The sequence below is a fragment of the Ailuropoda melanoleuca genome, chromosome 20 (genome assembly GCF_002007445.2).
Source record: "Ailuropoda melanoleuca isolate Jingjing chromosome 20, ASM200744v2, whole genome shotgun sequence".
NCBI classification, from domain to species: domain Eukaryota; kingdom Metazoa; phylum Chordata; class Mammalia; order Carnivora; family Ursidae; genus Ailuropoda; species Ailuropoda melanoleuca.
The window spans coordinates 25,232,181-25,253,341 of record NC_048237.1 but is presented as its reverse complement, the minus strand read 5'-3'; the positions used below and the strand labels follow the sequence as shown (position 1 = coordinate 25,253,341).

General features: G+C 41.1%; 1 protein-coding gene across 1 annotated transcript; it reads right to left on the bottom strand.

The window, feature by feature from the left end:
* Window positions 1-1,984: 1,984 nt before the first annotated feature.
* Window positions 1,985-5,647, bottom strand: ARF6 (ADP ribosylation factor 6). Its single transcript, XM_011228415.2, has one exon. It carries the CDS (start codon window positions 5,283-5,285, stop codon window positions 4,758-4,760), a length of 528 nt encoding a protein of 175 aa, XP_011226717.1. The 5' UTR covers window positions 5,286-5,647; the 3' UTR covers window positions 1,985-4,757.
* Between the last annotated feature and the right edge of the window lie 15,514 nt (window positions 5,648-21,161).

Here is a 21,161-nt window from a genome sequence, read left to right as displayed (position 1 = left end):
CTTCTTCCTCTCCCACTCCCCCGGCTTGTGTTCCCTCTCTCGCTGGCTGTCTCTATCTCTGTCGCAAAAATAAATTAAAAAAAAATCTTAAAAAAAAAAAACTTTTTCATAAAGGGCCAGATAGTAAATATTTTAGGCTTTCTAGGCTAAATATTCTTTGTCACATAGTCATGTATTTTCATAGTCTCTAAAAATATAAAAACCATTCTTAGCTTATTTCCTATAAAAACAGGTCACAGCCGTATTTGCCCTAGGCCATTTCCCCACCCCCGCTCTACACTATACATACTATCTTTTTGTTACCATGTCAATTCCACTGGTATTTTTCTTCAAGTATTTGCTCAAATGTCACTTTAAGTCCTCTAAAGACATTCCTGTTTCCCTATATATAGAACATGCTATATAATACACAGTACATCACCTACCATATCTTTATTCATTATCTGATCTTTGTCATTCCCCGCACCCCCATCCCCACCTGCATAAATTCCATGAAGGCAGATTTTTCTTTTTTTCCCCACTGATGGATCTCTTGTACCCAGAACGGTGCCAGGTATATCTTTAGGCTCTCAATAAATAAATCTATTCCTGCAGTTATAAAACAAATACCATGGAGGAGATCTATATCCAAATGATATAATGTAGCAAGTGGAAAAGTATTTAAGGACAAGATTGGCAAGTACTTTTCTTTTAAAATTATTTCAAGTAGTCATAAAACATTTTAAAGAAAAAAAATGTTCCAAATTACAGCATTTTCTTACTATTCCACAGAGTGGTTTTTCTTACAGACTAATTCCCTGGAAGGTTACCATTACTTTAGCTTCTTTAATAATAAATTTCATTTGCCATTCCTAAACCTCTCTACAGACTTGTTCTGCCTCTTTGATCTCACTCGTATGCATTCCCTGCCCATTAAACTCACTAATCTAGTTTGGCAACTTTAAAGCTTAGCAAATCAGGGAAAAGTTCCTTTCCCTCTTCTTCAGTGGCTCCATGTCCCACCATTCCCTTTTTATAAACTTCCTCATATTGTAATCTTTCCTACTTTGTCTTTACCATTCAATATAAACGAGAAGCTAGATTCTATCGAATGTTCTACTCCAAATACGTTCTGCTCAGTGATTAGTCAGACTTAAAAGTTCTTTTTAACTGCTATATGTGGTTTTACAATTTATACCTATAAGAGACAAGATTTGCCTTACCACACCCTGATACATACTTGGCAAGGTACTGGGGATATAACTGGGAATTTGGGAAGCTCCACCACCATTCAGATTGTAGCTACTGTATTTCTAAACATATGAAAAACATAAAAACCTACTGAAGAGTAAAATATCTTCTGCTATCACTGATAAATTGATACTTGATAGCCATTAATAAATCACAGTACTAAGTGCATTAACATTAATGTGGGGGTCAAATCATACTAGAGAACGTACTAAGACATTCTAAAATCATGTTACAGAAATTGCTAATTCAAGGGGGAATGCTTACAAAAAAGGAAATGTGTTTTAAAAACCCTTTTATCCAACAAGTTATTCTTCATCTACTATTTTACTTTCTAAATGGCTATAATTCTGCCATTCTTATGAGACAAGCAACTAGCTTTTGGAAGACAAACTTTAAAATCTACAAGTCAATTGTCAAGGGTTAAGACAACTCTGTTGGCCAATTCTTTAGAGACACAATTCTCTACTCCTAAAAATGGTAAGGTGTGATTTTGGAAAAATGGTAGAATATAAACTGCTTAGAACCTTAATTCTTGGTTATCACAAAATCAGATTAAGTTTGGTGGAACTAATCAGTACAAAACCTTCTTGTACACCCAGCACTATCAGAACCAAACTGATTCTTTTTTATTCTTATAAAAGCTAAGTGACTCCCAAATCGAGTCACTTTATATCATATATCCCTGGAGAATAACATGGCCCAACACACATGTCGCACTTAATCTAGTTCAAACGAGTAACATAACGTGAGAAACTGCACTGTGTAATTCCTTTATTTTCTGCATATTAGTGCTTTACCAACACTACAACCATAAAGAACACAATTCCAAGTACTGTACTTTTTAGTTTGGGGAGATCACAGTCTACAGACTCATTTACTTATATTAGACAAAATTAACCTCATTCAAAACTTACTGCAGTTTATAAATTCACATAAATACAGAAATTGATGCAATTAAACAACTTCAGGATCTTATTTTTTAAATTCCTAGATCATAACTTTTTCTGCAGGTTCCAATTACCTGCCCCATGATTAGCAATGGTTATGGTTCAATTTAACTACATCAATTATCAACCTTTTATATCCTTAAAGAAAATGTAAATGAAAATTACAGTTTCTTACCAAAAAGTTTAGGGTTTTCCAAATTTCAAATATTTGCTTCCCTCCTCCCCCCTTCAGTTAGACATTTCAAATAAACTAAAAATAACCACATCTCACCTGCAACATTCAATAGCAATCACTTGATTATAAAATTTTAACTATCCTCCCAGTTATTTTAAAACACAAAAAACGGCTGCCTATCAATCTGTCTGTCACAAGTTAGAAATACTACATTTAGGAATCAAGATGAGGGTTTCAAGTTTCCTCCAGTTTAGGCATTTATACCTTTGTGCTTGTCTTGTCTCAAGATGTTACTACAGCATCGATACTTGTGTAACCCATGTTTATGTACCTTAAAATGCAATCATTTAAAACACTAAGAATTAAATTTATGGTGGAGCTTTGGGAATTTTAAAAGCAACTAAAATGTTCTCGGATGTGTCTGTCAGCTTCGTTTCTAGAGATCCTTCTAAAGCAAAACTGAGAACTTTATACCTTAGTTGCATTTTGAATTCAAAAATCCCTCTGCACCATCAGGAGCCTACAACATAGCACCTTTTCTCATCTGCTTTAAGTAAAATGTGTCAAGAGTTTTACGTTCAATAGTTAACTTTTTATAGCCTTATGCTTCTCATACATCTTTGGTAAAAGCTCCATTATACAATATGGCCAAAGCACGAAGGACCAATACTGTCCAACTGTGTACCATGATATCCCGCTCCATTTTAGTTTTCAGACACCCTCATGAACAAAACCCACTCCACCTTTTCCTGTGTACTGCCTTTGCAGTCTACGTTTCTTAAATTCCCTACGTTTAATTCCTTGAGGATTTCTAAAATTAACCCTTAAGGCTGTATGAGAACCAGCTGCTCACCACCCTGTATCAAGCATTAGCATTTGGTTCAAAGTATCATCATACTGGTCTCAATAATCTAGTTACCGGTCCTAACAAGCTAAGTAATCTCGCGAGGATCTGGCTTCACCAGTGAGCACACTGCTTACCCTTGAAGAAAAATAAGTTTACATTCATTGTCATCTGTAGGTTCTTTTTCTTCATCCTACTTCCCCTTTGTCATTCCTCAAGTCTACACATCATTCATTCATCACATTTCCTTCCTTCAAGGAGATAGTGTATTAATGAACCAACAGGATATCTGACTTATTATTTGTATGAGTTAATCCTACAATCAAACAGAATTAAGTATCTTTTTTATAAAACATCTTTTCCAGTGTTCTAATTGAGATGTGGATCACTCATCTACAAAAAAGACTTCTATATTCAGCTTAATCAGTTGCTCTAACGTAAAAACAGGAATGTGTATTTTTCAAACTAGGTAGATGTATATAATTTGAATTGTTAAATGCTTTATTAATGAACAAAGTAAACATTCTAGTAATTTTTAAACTACTGGTCTTAGACATTTGAAATGTGGTAAAGTATATATTCCAGTTTTGCCCCAAAGTCACTTAAAATATCTACAGATATCTCATCTGTGTGTGGCATACACCATTATTGCTCCATTTTCTGGAAAGAGTCTCCTTTTAAAGTTAAAAAAGAGGGAAAGCACAGCAAAGTTGCTAACTTTGCAGTGAAAAAAAATCTGTGTTGACGGGTTACACTTTCATCTTTTTATGCAGTGTAAGTTAACTATGTAATAAGGAACTTGAGTTTTATCCCTACTCATGCATGACGTATGTTTCAGAACTTAAAAGCTGACATTTCAAAGAACTTCTTACATTACCTGTTTAACATACTGATGTGCAACTGGAACATATTACAATGGTATTACTCATTATTTGCCACTGTAGGCTAAGTTTACTATACTAGTCTTAGATATAAAAGGTCACATTTGAAATTACTAAGTTAAAGGTAAAACTCATAAGGGAGGGGTAAAGGCCTTAAATATAAAAGACAAACGGCAGTTTGATTAAGCAATAATTTTCAGTTTACTAGATGAAACAGACTTGCAACATAGTCTGCATGAATGCAAAATAAGCCATCTACAGCAAGTGATAAGGAAACTGGGCAAAAAGGAAAAAAGCATACATTGCAAAAAAGATTCTCTCGAAATAAAAAAATCAAACCATTATTATAAAGACTTTACCAAAAACTGCTATATTTCCCCCATCCCATTTGCTGGAAGTCAGTAAGAGCATTTAGCACTTTGTGTTCGTGTCAATTGTCAGATCAGAGCATCCTAACGCAAAGCAAAAAGAAAGAGAGGGAGGAAAAAAAAGAAAAAACAAAGAGAAACAAAAAAAGGAAACCCCTAACCTCCCCCCCCCACCCCAACCGTAGAACAGTAACTCCAGAGTTCAGATTCAAAAGAAGAGAAAGTGGCAATTCAAAGAGGTGATGGTGGCGATAATCCTATGAATGGGTTTTTGATTCCTCTCCTTCCGGGGGGATAGGTGGAGAATGCTCATTAAGATTTGTAGTTAGAGGTTAACCATGTGAGCCCCTCATAGAGTCCATCCCCTGAGGTGGCACAGGAGGGCTGCACATACCAGTTCCTGTCCCGAATCCGGGTCAGGCCCAGTTTCTCCTGGATCTCGTGGGGTTTCATGGCATCGGGCAGGTCCTGTTTGTTGGCGAAGATGAGGATTATGGCGTCCCTCATCTCCCGGTCATTGATAATGCGGTGCAGCTCCTGGCGGGCCTCGTCGATGCGGTCGCGGTCGGCGCAGTCCACTACGAAGATCAGACCCTGGGTCCCGGTGTAGTAATGCCGCCAGAGCGGCCGGATCTTGTCCTGGCCGCCCACATCCCACACGTTGAACTTGACGTTTTTGTAAGTCACCGTCTCCACGTTGAAACCCACCGTGGGAATGGTGGTCACCGACTGGCCCAGCTTCAGCTTGTACAGGATTGTCGTCTTGCCGGCCGCGTCCAGGCCCAACATGAGGATCCGCATTTCCTTGTTCCCGAAGATCTTGGACAGCACCTTCCCCATCGCGTCGGAGGAGCCGGGGCCGGGGGCATTCAGGAGTCCCGCGTCCCCTCAGCCAACTACGCCGCAGCCGCCGCGAAACCGACACGGAGCCTCCCAGCCGCGAGGGCGCGTGCGGCCTGCGTGGGAGCCGCCTCCTCGGGGCAGAGGCCCGGGCTCGCCACTCACTCGGGCATCACCGACCGCACAACTTGATCCCTCCGGTCGCCGCTGCCGCCGGGCCCCGAGTCTGCGCCGCGAGAGCCGCCGCCCTGCTGAGGCGCGGCCCGGCCCGGAACTGCCCTTCCCCCCGCGAGCGCCGCGCGAGCGCCGCCGCCGTTCCCGCTCGTCCGCCTTCTCTCCGCTCCGCCGCGGGAGACTGAGGCCTCCGGCCCGCCCGCCGGCCCACGAGCACCGGGCTCACCACCGACCCAGGCCACCCGAGAGTCAGCGCGGCTCCGGCGCCTCGTCAGGTCATTGATCCTTGCGGGAACTCGGTGCGCCGCCTGCAGAGACACAGAGGAAGAAGGGAGTTACTGGCGGAGTACCAGCGGGGAGCGGAGGCCGAGGCGGCCCGCCTTTCTAGCTCAACCCCGGAGGTTACCTCCAGCCGCCGCCCTGAGCGCGGGCTCCCTCTGGCCTCCACCTCCGCCTCCCAGCTCTGCCGCTGCCGCCGCCGCCGCCGCCGGAAAAGGCGCCGAAGAAACCGCCTCACTTCCCCTCCCGATCACGCAGGCGCAGCAAGGCCGACCGTTCGACGAGAGCGACCTCTGTCAGGAGCGCGGCCCGCGCGCCTAGCGTCAAGGGCGCCACGCGCGAGGGGCGGGGCTACGGCGGCTCGGAGGCCTCGCGGGTGCGGCCAGGCCCCAGACTCGCGAAACTCGGACTCTGACCCGCGCCCACCTGTTGCTACCGTGGCGGCTCGCGTACTTTCTGCATTCCTCTCGCGCGCGCTCGCCTCCTCCGCCCCGGCTCGAACCGGAGGAGCAAATCCGCTGGGGAGCGCCACAGGGTGGGGCCCGCGGGGAGCGCGCTCCCACGATGAAGGCTGCCCCCATCCTGCTTCCAGACTTGTTCCCAGATGTCGGTGCCCGCCAGGTGCTCCGCGAGTCTCCTTCATCCCGCCCCGGCCCTCGCGCGTCCTCAGTCCCCCGGGAAAGCCCTGTGTGCTGTTTCTACCTCTCCCAGCCCCTCCTTGGCCTCCTTTTCCCCTCGTGTGCTCTGCATTTCCTGAAAGACACGTGGGAGGCCCGTGTTTTGTGTGCAATCTGCCAGGCAGTGCGGCGCTTTTACTAGGCTTGGGTTTGCTATGAAACTCTTCTTTTGAATGTTGGAGCCCTGTCTTTATACAGCTCTTCAGGTCCAGTCCACGTTACTTTAAAATGACAGTGTTAACCAGAGTTCCCATGCCTTGCCGCGTTTTCAACTGTATAAGGTGATAACGTTTCGTATTTAAGTATCACTTCCCTTTACTGTGATGGGCAGTAGCTTCTCACCCACCCTTTGTTAACTTGAAGAAGCCTAGACGATAATAATCTTAGCATACGGTTTAGAATCAGACTACCTTTGTGGCCTGGATCTAGGCATTTAACCTTGCTAAGTTTGTTATCTCGTGTTCCAACCGAGTGTAATGCCGACCTTGCTCTCTGTACTCTGTTTCAGTGTAAATAACAAAATGTTTGTGGAGGACTTTAGGAAACCTCTTTGTAGCAAGTGGTTAGAGAGCAAGTTAGACTTAAAGTAAGGCGAAGCGTAAAATAAATGAACCAAGGGAAGGAAAAACAGGAAATAGGGTTTGTTATTTTTTAAGGAGGATGCTGTAACGGTATATGATAACATACCTATTGCCTAATATAAGAATATTTGATCATGGTAGATAGGTTAAGTGATGACCTTATAAGCTTCAGCTGAAATAAACTTACTAGAGTTATTAATATTCTGACGATGATCCAATTTACCTTCCATCTGCCTTAATGCTCACTGTCATAAAACTGAAAGAAGGATTTTGGAGATTAGGGTTCAAAGTGTTGCCTGTGTTATAGCTGTGACTCTTTAGGCCTCAACCTTCCTAAACTTCATTTTCCTTATCTAGAAAATCAGACGAAGAATGATACCTCTAATAAAAAATAGTCACCATTTATTGTTTGTTATGGCAAACACTGTACTAAATACTTTAAATATGTTTTTTAATCCTCACAGCAATCATATGAAGTAATTTTGAGCATTAATATTATACATACGAGGAAACTCAGGGACAAAGAGGTTAAGTTGTTTTTTTGAGGGTCACAGAACTGAGATTAAATCATAAATCTGCAGCTCCTCTTCTTAGCCCCGTAATTATGCTATCTCCCTGGCTACCTCACACAGTTGCTTGGAATCTTAGTTACAGTATTTCTTAAAATACTTCATAAAGGCCATAGTACTTATTATGTTTGAGGGAGGAATTTTTTATATGTGGCAAATAGAGGTATTTTGCATTCCAAAGTAATAGTTTTCTCAGAGCAGATTCCAGTTTTTCCAAGTAGTTGAGAGATTGATCTGCTGGGCTTGGATTTATCTTTCGGTGGAAGGAGTAATATAATGAAAAACAGTAGCAGCTGGAAGCACTAGCATCTACCTGGCACTGACACTGTGTTAGGGCTAAAAAGTTTGTTTTTGAAAGCCATCTTCTGTTTATATTCCACCAGAGTGCAAGCTTCATAGAGGCAGAGACTTGTTTTGTCAACATAATGTCCCCAGTGACATTATGCAGGGATCAGAAGTTACATCAATATTTGAATGAATAAATGCCATTTATACCACAAATAAGACCAAACGAAAGAAGAAAGGGACATACTATTTTTATCTGGGTGTAGGGTATTGGATATCTAGAGTAGCTCATCCTACCATAAATTATTTTAAGTAATAATCATAAAACAAAATAATGGCCAGAAAATAAATACAGGCAGTGAAAATTTTAACTTTGTATATAATCATGGCAGTTGAGAAAATAAGTGAATTTCATAAAACTAAAATATCTGTAAAAAGTAACAGTTTAGGCAACTACTTAATCCTAGCACTGATGAAACATTTTCTTGATTTCTTCTTGAAACAGTTAACAATTCAAAAATAGTAAATTTGAAAAATATTTCCATTCTGTGAAATGTTTTACAGATAAATTAAAATTTGCATTTATGAAACAAAATATTACATTTCTCAGTGTGTACCCTGTTTCACTCTTTTTAAGTTTCAAACACAAGTGAAAGCTGCAAAGCTACAGAAAAATTAATCTCTGCTTTTTAATTTAAAGCCTATAAATGAAAAGGTTTCTTCAGCTTACTTAGAAACGAGGCTCCCCTTTTAGAAAACAGCATAATTTCTAATCTGCTGAACAACCGCATGTATTATCTTATCTTGTGATATTCCTGACTAAAATACCACGTGATAAGAAAAATATTTACTTAGAAATGGCTTAACTTTTTGCTTTTCAAATGAAATGAACAAGTCTTTAACAATAGCACCCCATTCTGTTTACCCCCATTTCTGAATTCCTAAAGCTCTTAATCATTTATTCTGTATGACTGTGTCATATATTTCTTTTTATCCCATGCAGGGCTAAGGACAATTCTGACCACACAGCAAGGATGGTCAGACTACATACCTGTTTAAGGAAGATACCATCCCTTGTTTATGGCTTCATTTTGAGCCTTTAGTCCACTTATCCAGCGTTGAGCTCTATCTAGTTTAAAACAGCCTCGAGCCCCAGGAAACCTAGTAGCAGTAGAAATAAAGAGCAAACAAGAAGCTATTATAAAGTATATCTTTAGAAAAATTTCTAATTTTTTCCATCCAAAACATTGAGGCAGGAGAATTAGCCCTCCCTTCATATTATACCTATCAGTTTATAAGCTCTCTGAGAAAGGTTTCATGTCCTTTTCATTTTTGAATCCGTAGTCCCTAGCACAATAGGGGGTATATAGTAAAAGTAGCAAACAGTTTTTGATGATAATACAGTGAAGATCGAGACTCTCAAAAATAAAACTAAAAAATCCAATTAAGACAATGAAAACAAATAATTTTCATTTGTAAGTATTCTTGGTAACTTTTTTTTTTTTTAAGATTTTATTTATTTATTTGACAGAGCACAAGCAGGGTGAGTGGCAGGCAGAGGGAGAAGCAGGCTTATCCCAGACCCTGAGATCATGACCTGAGCCAAAGGCAGAAGCTTAATGACTGAGCCACCCAGGCACCCCAATTCGTGGTAATTTTAATGGATGCAAATATTTAAAAATACTTAAAGGGACACCGGGAGCCAAAATAATAGTTCTCTCCCTCGCCTCTTTCTGTGTCAGCTAAGGAACCACTTTCTAGTTCTTCCTGTTTAACCATAAAAAAAAAATTATATCCCAATCTAAACCTTAATAATTACTTCAGTTATTGCCTGAGTATGAAGATTTCATCTCATTTTTAAAGTGGGAATGATAAAACTAAAAACTAATTATAGTTGATATTTTAGCAAATTGTTTAATAGTTAGGGCTTCGGACCATAAAAATAAACACTGAGACAACATGGTCTAGTGGCACAAGTGAATAGAAAAAGCCAAATGACATCCTTAAATTACTCCCAACACTTTGTAATTAGGTTTGGGTAAGTTATTCATCCTCATTGATCATCATTTTTTTCTATTCCTGCAATGGAGAAATCTCTCTTAATTGGCTAGGGCAATATATAGTATTTTCCTTTACAGTTGAAAGAGCCGAGCCACTGAGAGGATAAGCTACTTTCTTAAGATCAATAAAATAGTACAAAAGAGGTTCAAATTAAGATTTTTTTTTTAATTCAAGTCTGGTGTTCTTTCCTCTATTGTACAAAATAATTGTGTGAACTCAGTAAGCTGGACTAGATCAATGGCTTTTAGCCCTGGCTGCACATTAAAATCACCTGGGGCATTTTAAAACCACATAAGTGCTTGGGCCGCACCCCAGATCAAGTAAGTCAAAATATTTAGGGTAGAAGTTCTACCCACCAGTATTTTTTTTAAGGCCTCCCTGAGTAATTCTAGTGTGTAGCTAAAAATGAGAACCATTGAATTAATTGCTAATTTCCCTTCACGTTAAAAGATCTATGAATTTTGGGGATGCCCGGATGGCTCAGTCGGTTAAGCATCTGCCTTCAGCTCAGGTCATGATCCCAGGGTCCTGGAATGGAGCCCCACATCAGGCTCTCTCCTCAGCAGGGAGCCTGCTTCTCCCTCTCCCTCTGCCTGCCACTCCACCTGCCTGTGTGCGCGCTCTCTCTGTAAAATAAATAAATAAAATCGTTAAAAAAAATTTTTTTTAGCAGTAAAACAAGTGGCCCAATGTATTTGACACTTTTAGGATGTCTTTGGAAACAGCTACCCACCCCGCCCGCCATCCATAGGAGTAATGGAGTAGGTTCCTGGCATCCATGTGACTCCGCAACACATACATCTCTGGTCATACCAGTTGGACCACAGGTGCACTCATTATTCCAATTGGCTAATCAGATTCTCAATCCTGAGAATTTAAAATCAGATCTGAAGGAAGATTATGTGAGTCTGTCTTTTCCCAATGGATCTGTATCCTACTAACTAGTGACGACGTCACAGCCATACTCTGCTTTGAGTACTGTGTGGCAGACAGAAGTTAGTCTTCAGGAAGACAGAAAAAAACAGATATATAGAAAGGAGCAGAGACAAACAGAGATTATTTCCTAGGCTCCATTGCACAGTTCCAGGCCCTTCTTGGGGTCTGTCTGCATACCAACATTTGAGTTTCATGAGACATCTTGTATCTTTATGTAAAATTACCTCTCTCTTTGCTTAAGCAAGCTCCAGGGGGCTGCTGTTACTTACAAATGAAAGTGCTACCTTTACAAAATATGACATTATAAAGTAGTGTGCAAGCAAAACAAAATTTTAACAGTCAAAGTAAATGTATCAAAGTCACAGAGTTTAATGCTTTATGGAGAATTATATATGATATACAAATACCTAATACATAATAATTATATGCTTCCATCGCCACTACAAAATAAAACCATTAGAATTATTATTTTTTAAAGATTTTATTTATTTATTTGACAGAGACAGTGAGAGAGGGAACACAAGCAGGGGGAGTGGGAGAGGGAGAAGCAGGCTCATAGCAGAGGAGCCTGATGTGGGGCTCGATCCCGGAACGCCGGGATCACGCCCTGAGCCGAAGGCAGACAATTAACGACTGAGCCACCCAGGCGCCCCACACCATTAGAATTAGAGTCAGAAGGACTGGGCTATTGATAAATCTAATTCATTATATAAAAAGCTCTAAACAGGTCTGTAACCTGGTCTTTTGACCTATCCTTGAATTGCTTTATAGAGCTCTTAGAATAATTTAATGCATTCCCTTATATTATAGCAATAGTTATCTTAATGTGGGAGGAGAAAGAGACATCACAGAATCACTGGAGGAGTCTTTCAATTAGTATCATTTGTCCTAACCAGAAGGTGATTATAAAAATTAATATAATACACTCCTGTTCTGGGGAAAATCAGATAGACATACTTTTTCCAATTCCACTCTCTACAACTAAAAACCCTGGATGTTACATATTATACAAGAATAAGAAAACTTTAACAGATGGAGAGAAGAAAGCAGACTGGCTGCACTAGAGACCAAGGAGTGACACGGTAGTGAGTTCCCTGGGTTTTCTTTTTGACTCATATATCCCAGACTTGGAGCTTGAGAAGTCAGAAATGCCAAAACGAAACAACAACAACAACAACAAAAACAACAAACAAACAGAAAAAACCCTCTAATGAATGCTCTTTTTTCACCCAAAGAATTAGGAAAGGGACAACCTAGCAAGACAGAAAACTTTGAGAAAATAACCACTGTACTCCAGCCAAACAATAAAAAAAAGTTGTGGCCCCACATTCAACTGATACTACCCCAGCAGTATGGGGCAAAGGTTGGGTGGGTAGCTTAGATTTACACCCTTGTGGGACTCTTTTTTTGTTGTTGTTGTTATGATTTATTTGTTTATTTTAGAGAGAGAGAGCACACACAAGCAGAGGGAGAGGGAGAGAGTGAATCCTCAAGCAGACTCCCTGCTGAGTGTGGAGCCTGACGCAGGGCTTGATCCCAAGACCCTGAGATCATGACCTAAGCCAGAATCAAGAGCCAGCCGCTTAACTGACTGAGCCATCCAGGTGTCCCTCCACCCTTGCTGGATCTTAATGGTATTCTGTCTCACTAAGTGGAGCAGGGAATAGGGACTGTCATCCCTACCAGGTGGTAATGAGCCCTACCCAAACACTTGGTGTCAGTGGAGAACACATGAGAGCCTAGACTTTCACCTCCATGGACAGTTAGAGGTACCCCTTCCCCTCTCTGCTGGGATAGTATCAGAAGAGGCTTAGTGGAGAGTCAGTGTTTTCAGTGTAAGTAGAGGCCTACCCCTTCTTCCACCATGACCCCTCGTGTCCCCAACAGTCTTCACCCTTTGTGGTGTGGTGTTAGTGAAAACCATGTGGGGAGCAGTAATGAGATATAACTACCCCTTCCAACTGGAGGCCTAGTGGGGAGCCGGTATTCCCACCCCCACCCAGCAGTAACAAGGAGCCTCCCCCTTAGAGTGTCAACAAAGGCTGAGTAAGGAACCTGGGCTTCTGCTCCTACCTGGTAGTAATTAGGTGGTGCTCCACTTTTCCTGTTGGAAAGGGGTTAGAGGAGACCAGCTTACACAGAAAGTTAAATAAGATCCAGAGTCTTATAATGTCCAAAATCTTCAGATCTCAACCAAAATTCACTCATCATACCAAGATCTCCGACTGAGTGAGAAAAAAACAATAAGTGCCAACACCACGATGACAAAGGTGTTAGAATTGTCTGACAAAGATTTTACAGCAGCCATCATAACATTGCTTCAATAAGGAATTGTGAACACACTTGAAACAACTGAAAAAATAAGAGTCTCAGCAAAGTAAGAAGTCTCAGCAAATATATAGAAGATTATTTTTAAAAATGGAAATTTTAGAACTGAAAATATAATAAAAAAACTCAGTGGATGGGCTCCACAGCAGAATGACAGAGATGGAGGAAAAAGTGGACTGGAAGATACAGCAATTGAAATTACCCAATCTGAACAACAGAGAGAAAATAGAGTGAAAAAACAGAAGAGCCTCAGAGACCTGTGGGACTGTAACAAAACTTCTAACATTCATATCATTGGAGTCCCAGGAGAGGAGAGAGAGGGAAGGGATGAAAAAGTCTCCTAAGATGTAATGGCTAACCACTTCCCAAATTTGGCAAAAAAACATAAACCTACTTATTTAAAAAGCTGAATGAACTTCCAATAGGATAAATCTGATCTGAGGAGACCCACATCAAAACACATTATAGTCAAACTTCTAAAAACTGAAGACCAAAAAATCTTGAAAACAACCAGAGAAAAACAGCACCTTACCTACAAGGGGAAAAAAAACCCAATTTAAACAATAGTGGATTTCTGGGGCTCTTGAGTGGCTCAGATGCTTAAGCATCTGCCTTCAGCTCAGGTCATGATCTCAGGGTCCTGGAATCAGGCCCTGCATCAGGCTCCCTGCTCAGCAAGAAGTCTGCTTCTCCCTCTCCCTCAACCCCTCACTCCTGCTCATACTCTCTCTCTCTCTTGCTCTACTCTCTCTCAAATAAATTAATAAAATCTTTTTTAAAATAGTGGGTTTCTTAGCAGAAAACAGAGAGGCCAACAGGAAATAACATTTTTTAAGTGCTGAAAGAAAAAAACCGTCAACCCAGAATCCTATATCCAGTAGAACACCCTTTGGGAAATCAAGACATTCCAGATGGAGGAAAACTAAGAGAATCTCACCAGCAGACCTAGCCTAGAAAATGTCCAACGGAAGTTGGAAGTTCTCTAAACAGAAAGGAAAGGATTTTTTTAAAAAAAAGGAATCTTGGAATGTCAGGAGGAAAGAAAGAACATAGTAAGGAAAAATATAGGTAAGTGCAATAGATTTTCCTTCTTCAGTTTTTTAAGTTACATTATGTGATTGCATCAGAAATTTATAATACTGTCTGATATGGTTCTAAATGTGTATAGAAGGAATGTATTAAAGACAATTATAATATAAACAGAATAACCAAGGAACATAAATATGTGAAGCAAAAACTGATAGAACTGGAAGGGAAAATAGGCAAATCTACAGTTATAGCTGGAGATTTCAATACCTCTCTTAACAATTTATAGAACAAACTAGACAAAATCAGCAAGGATATAGAAAAAGTCAACAGTGGCATCAACCAACAGGATATAATCAACATTTATAGAATATTTCACCTAACAATACAGAATACACATTCTTACCAAAGTACCCGTGGAGCATACACTAAAATAGATCATATCCTGGACCATAGAACAAAAATTCAGCAAAATTTTTTTAAGTTTTTTTCATTTATTTCAGTAATCTCTATATCCCAGTTGGGGCTTGAACTCATGGCCTTGAGATCCAGAGTCACATGCTCTTCCAACTCAGCCAGCCAGCCATCCCAAATCTCAGCAGCTTTTAAAGAATGAAATCATACTGAGTATGTTCTCCCAACTACAATGGAATCAAACTGGAAATCTATAAGAGAGAGGTAACAGGAAAATCTCTACCTGCTTGGAAACTAACACACTTCCAAGTAATCCATAGTCAAAGAGCAAGTCTCAAGGGAAAGAAAAATACATTGAAATGAATGAAAATGAAAATGCAACATATCAAAATTTGGGGGACCAGCTAACACAGTGCTGAGAAGGAAATTTATAGCACTAAAATGCACACCCTAGAATAAGAGGGAAAGTCACAAATCAATAATCCAAGTTACCATCTCAAAAAGCTCAAAGAAGAAAAACAAAATAAATCCAAAGCAACAGAAGGAGGAAATATTAAAGAGCAGAAATTAGTAAAATTGAGGGGCACCTGGGTGGCACAGTAGTTAAGCGTCTGCCTTTGGCTCAAGGCGTGATCCCGGCGTTATGGGATCGAGCCCCACGTCAGGCTCCTCCGCTATGAGCCTGCTTCTTCCTCTCCCACTCTCCCTGCTTGTGTTCCCTCTCTCGCTGGCTGTCTCTCTCCCTGTCAAATAAATAAAATCTTAAAAAAAAAAAAAGAAATTAGTAAAACTGAGAACAGAAAAACAATAGAGAAGATCAATGAAACGAAGAAGCTGGTTCATTGGAAAGATCAATTAAAGTGACAACCTTGGGGCACCTGGGTGGCTCAGTCAGTTAAGTATCTGACTCTTGATCTCAGCTCAGGTTTTGGTCTCTCGTGAGTTCAAGCCCAGTGTGGAACCTGCTTAAAAAAGAAATAGTGACAACCTATTTAAAAAGAAGGAAGGCACAAATTACCAATATCAGAAATGAAACATGAGCTGTCGCTAGAGACCCTGCAGGTAACAAAATTATAACAATGGAATGCTACGAACAACTCTACACACATACATTTGACAACTTAAGTGGAAGACAAATTCTTAAAAAGCGCGAACTACCTCAACTAATTCAATATAAAATAGATCATTTTAGTAGTCCTATAATTATTAAGGAAATTGAATGTGTAATTTTAAAACTACAAAAGAAATCCAGTGGCTCAGATGATTTCACTAGAGAATGCTACCAAACATTTAAAGAACTTTAGTAAATAGAAGAGGAGAGAGCACCTCCAATTCACTTTATAATAGTAGTATTACCCTGATACGAAAACCAAATAAAGCAGTACGAATAATGACAAAGCTGCAGACTGATATTCCTCATTTATAAAGATGAAAAATTTTAAACAATGTTAGATAAAATTCAATTATATATATATATATATATACATATGCACATTTTTTTTAATCCTACACCAATCATGTACCATATACCATGACCAGGTGGAGTTTATTTCAGAGAGGCAAGGCCATCTTAATACTTTAAAAATCAATGTAATCCACTATTAGCAGGCTAAAGAAGAAAGCACACAATCACATTTATTAATGCAGAAAAGACATCTGACAAAATTCAGCACCTATTTATGGTTAATGCTCTGAAAAAACAGGAATCCCCTTCCCCACGTTGCTTTCTGTCTCTATGTTTTGCTTTCCTAGCTATTTCATGTAGGTGGGGTTATACAGTATTTGTCCTTTTGTGTCTGGCTCATTTCACTTAACATAATGGGGTTTTTTTGTTCTTTTTAAAGGTTTTATTCATTTGAGAGAGAGAACAAGCAGGGGGAGGGGCTGAGGGAAAGAGAGATGCAGACTCGACCCTGAATAGGGAGGCTGTTGTGGGGCTCGATCCCAGGACCCCAAGATCATGACCTGAGCCAAAGGCAAGATGCTTAACCAACTGATCCACCCAGGTGCCCCTAGCATAATGTTTTTAAGGCTCATCTGTGTTGTAGTATGTGTCAGAGCTTCATTCCTTTTTTATGGGTGAATAATATTCCTTGACACATTTTCTCCACCTGTTCTTTTATTTTTTATTTTTTTTAAAGATTTTATTTTATTTATTCGACAGAGATAGAGACAGCCAGCGAGAGAGGGAACACAAGCAGGGGGGAGTGGGAGAGGAAGAAGCAGGCTCATAGCGGAGGAGCCTGATGTGGGGCTCGATCCCAGAACGCTGGGATCACGCCCTGAGCCGAAGGCAGACGCCCAACCGCTGTGCCACCCAGGCGCCCCTCTCCACCTGTTCTAATTTGATGGGCACCTGGGTTGTTTCAACCTTGTGGCTATTGTGAATAATGCTGTGACAAATATTGGTATATAAGTAACTGAGTCCCGGTTTTTTATTCTTTGGGGCATTTAGCTAGGAGTGGAATTGTTGAACCATATAGTGGTTGTATGTTTAACTTTTTGAGGAATTGCCAACCAGTTTTTACAGCAGCCACACCATTATGTTCCCACCAGCAAAGTACAAGAGTTCCAGTTTCCCCACATTCTTGTTAACACTTGTTGTTATCTGGTTTTGTTTTGTTGTTTTTACATTATAGCAATTCCTAGTAGGTTTGAAGTGGTATCTCATTGTGGTTTTGATTGCATTTCCTTAATGGGTAATGATATAGAATTAAGGTAGGGTTCATGAATGAATGAATGAATGCACAAAGGGACTTACTATTTTTTTAAATATTTTTTTAGATGATTTTATTTATGTATTTGAGAGAGAGAGCAAGAGAGAGAGCACCAGCAGGGGGAGGGGCAGAGGGAGAGGGAGAAGCAGACTCCCCACTGAGCAGGGAGCCTAATGCGGGGCTCCATCCCAGGACCCTGAGATTGTGACCTGAGCTGAAGGCAGATGCTTAGCTTACTGAGCCACCCAGTAGGACCCCAGACTTACTATTTTTTTTTAAAGATTTTATTTATTTATTTGACAGAGATAGAGACAGCCAGCGAGAGAGGGAACACAAGCAGGGGGAGTGGGAGAGGAAGAAGCAGGCTCATAGCGGAGGAGCCTGATGTGGGGCTCGATCCCAGAATGCCGAGATCACTCCCTGAGCCGAAGGCAGACGCTTAACCGCTGTGCCACCCAGGCGCCCCCAGACTTACTATTTTTAATAAAATTTATCCTAGGTTAAATCCCTCTTCTAGTATATATTATGATTACATTAATGCATAGAGCATTAATATTAGTTTTGATAATGTTAAATCATACCTCAGTATTTGCATATATTTGCCTTGATTATACAAAATACCGTTTTAGTAATATGCAATTTATCCATACATCATGGACTATAGATTGTCTCCATTAAGAGAATATTGCAACTAATGTGTAATGGTTTTGTCTTTTCTTTATTTCTTGCCACATCCCAGGCCGGGCCCTTCTTGGGAAATGAGCTATGCCATAAAATGAATTACAGCTCTGCCTTTGTACAGTGACAGGGTTCATTTGAACAGGCACAGGCCGCCTGTGCCTTCAGTTTTCTCTGTAAAAACAGATATTTTCAGGGTACATTAGCCCTAAAAGCAACCCCCGAGGAAACCATGAATCACTTTAATTGTAAATCATCATATACAGAAACCAGAGTGTAACACGATCTATTTTTACGTATCAATGATGTGAATTGTGATAACATGTATTTATAAAGTATCCCTTAGCAAGCATGCCAGGTGCTCCATTACATTATAAATATCTCAGTAAGTAATATTACAAAGTTACCTAAACCACACAGAGAAAAGCTAATAATTTCCCCCTCCAAAATAAAAGTGGAAGTAGGTTGCCATTTGAACCTTAGAAGGCCTCAATGTTCTTTTACCCGTTCATGATAAGGGGGTCATGGGGCAGTCTAGGGGAAGATATTACCCTCCTTACCACCTCCACATGGGAAAACCGTAGAATTTGTATGTTAGTCATACTTGGGGCCAGCAGTCATGCAAGATTAGACACATTTCCAGTCATTCTTCTCAGAAATTATACCCTTTCCTCAGGGTGCAAGGTGAATAAACATAAACCCATCTATTAGACTGTTTGTTTCATGTCAAGCAGAATCATTGTTTCCCTGTTTACACTTTAATTCTCAAAACTAACCTTTATCCCCAATATTAACTAATGGTTAACACTTCAGGACACCTAGCACACAGCAGATGTTCAATAACTATTTGCTGGTTGGGAGTGATTTAGGCGAAGAATGTTATGTTGGTCCTCTCTCACCCTAGTCAGTGAAAGCTGTATACAATCTAAAGTATTTGTTTTGCTACCAAAAGCCAGGCTGTTTCGATACAGTAACCTGGGCAAATAATTAGCCTTGAGAATAGAAAGTCACGAAAAAGTAAATCAATTTGCAAATTATGCTGAGGTGACATTAGCTTAAGTCTACGGAGTCCCCAGACAAAGGGAGCACTCTTCTAATCGTTATCTGAAGAAAGTGAAACATTCTAATACTTTCAAGAGGAATAAATTAAATACAGATAAAAAGCTTTTAAGCCACACTGGTGTAAAGAGATAGAATCAATATTTGTGGTAAAGTGTTAAATATCAGGATTTTAATGTATGAAGTTTTGGTTTGGGGATGTGATTTTTTGCACGTCAGAACAGAATCGACGTAATAAATACCCATGCCCTGGTGGAGTTCTACTAAGTTTTAAACGTTAAAAATATTCCCGCAGAACTGTCGTCATATGAAAGTCAAAACGTATTCAAATTAAAGAAAGTAGCCCCCCAATTTAACTTGTATTTATAGGCCCAGCTGTGTGACACGGTATGTAATTCTGATATTTTAAAACTTGCCACAAGAAATGAGTTTCTGGGTGGGTGAGGTTCCGTGTATTAACCGTATTAAAGGCTCTTGCTCCATGTAGGGTGTGGTCACAGTGCTGGTTCTCACTGATGCATTGCTCGTTTATTAAAGGTAGTGGAATCAGGGTCAGCCCGCAGGGCAGGTGTCTGAAACGCACAGAACCCAATGTGATGAAAATCCTGCCCGCGGCAACAAGCGACCCCCGCGGTGAGCCCCGGCCCCGGGCTGTGTGTCAAAGGGCGGGGGCGGGGGCCTTCGTGGGAGGGCGCTGCCCGGCGCTGGACCGCGAGATCCGACCCGGGGCTGGTGCGTACGTGGTCGGCCTCGTCCCTAGCGGCGCTCCTGCCTTCCGCTGGCCGGGCCCTCGTCTTCTAGAGGCCCTGCCTCCCATCCCCCAGTCTCCACGCCTCTCGCCGCCTTCTCCGCCCCTCGGGCGTGTCACCCTCCCCGGGTGCCTCTCCCTTTGACGGCGCACCTCTCCTCCCCTGCGGGTCTCGTCTGTCTCTCCCGACTGGAGGCCCCGCCTTTCCGGGGGTGCCCTCTCCCCCCGTGGCCCACCTCCACTCTCCGAGGCCTCGCCTGCACCCACCCGGGTTCCTCTTCCGTTTGGTGGGCGCGAATGGACTGGCGGTCCCGGCAGGCAACAGCCCCCAGCGTGCACTAGTTTCTCTCTCTGGGACCTCTGAGCCGCCTTTCCATATGCCCCATGGGACCTCCTCCGGGGGTGCTCTCCCTGGGTCTAGCATTTGGGGCCCCTGGGTCACCGCCAGCCTCAGGCTTGTCCGGTGCTCCTGCCTGATGGCTGCTGAGGACCTAAGCTCGGACCCAGCTCGCCCTAAAGACTTTCCTCCCCAACCTGGGCAGAAAGCCTCTTCGTCTGACCCCATGCTCTCCTTCGTTTGACGTTCCAGAAGGACTAATGTGTAAAGGTCTTGAGCTCCATGGAATGGATTTTTTTTCAGACGGATTTAAGACATAAGCATTTAGGATGAGTGTGTTATCTTTTCTAATGTTTAAGCGCCTCAAAATTAACTGCCATTCAGGTTACCTTTTCAAGAAGCAAAACCTCATATAGCCAGACATGACCTAGTTTATTGAACTATTAAAAAGTAAACAGTCTAAGGGCGCCTGGCTGGCTCAATCAGAAAAGCATGGACTTGATTTCAGAGTAGTGAACTGGAGCCTCACTTTGGGTGTAGGGATTACTTAAATAAAAATAAACTATTAAAAAATGCACACATAGGTTAAAAAAAAAACTAGGTAATTAATGGCGGTCATAATGTGGAGAAAAGGGAACCCATGTGCACTGTTGGTGGGAATGTAAATTGGTTCGGCCATTATGGAAAACAGTATGGAGGTTCCTCAAGAAATTCAAAATAGAATTACTATGTGATTCAGCAATCCCACTTCTGGGTGTATATCCGAAGGAAAGGAAACCATTATCTGGAAGAGATACTTGTACTTCCATGCTCGTTACAAAATTATTTACAAGAGTGTAGGTATGGAAACAACCTAAGTATCTATCAACAGCTGAATAGATAAAGAAAAAAATGATAAAGAATGATGAAGAGCCGGTTAGTGTAACTGACGTTAGATCAATTTAAATCACCATTAGCTATGCATCACATTGAGAGGCTTGTACGCCCACTAAAAGTATTGAGACAAA

Excerpts from the sequence above, each read along its gene's own strand:
- ARF6 (XM_011228415.2), bottom strand. The coding sequence starts at position 5,285 with ATGGGGAAGGTGCTGTCCAAGATCTTCGGGAACAAGGAAATGCGGATC.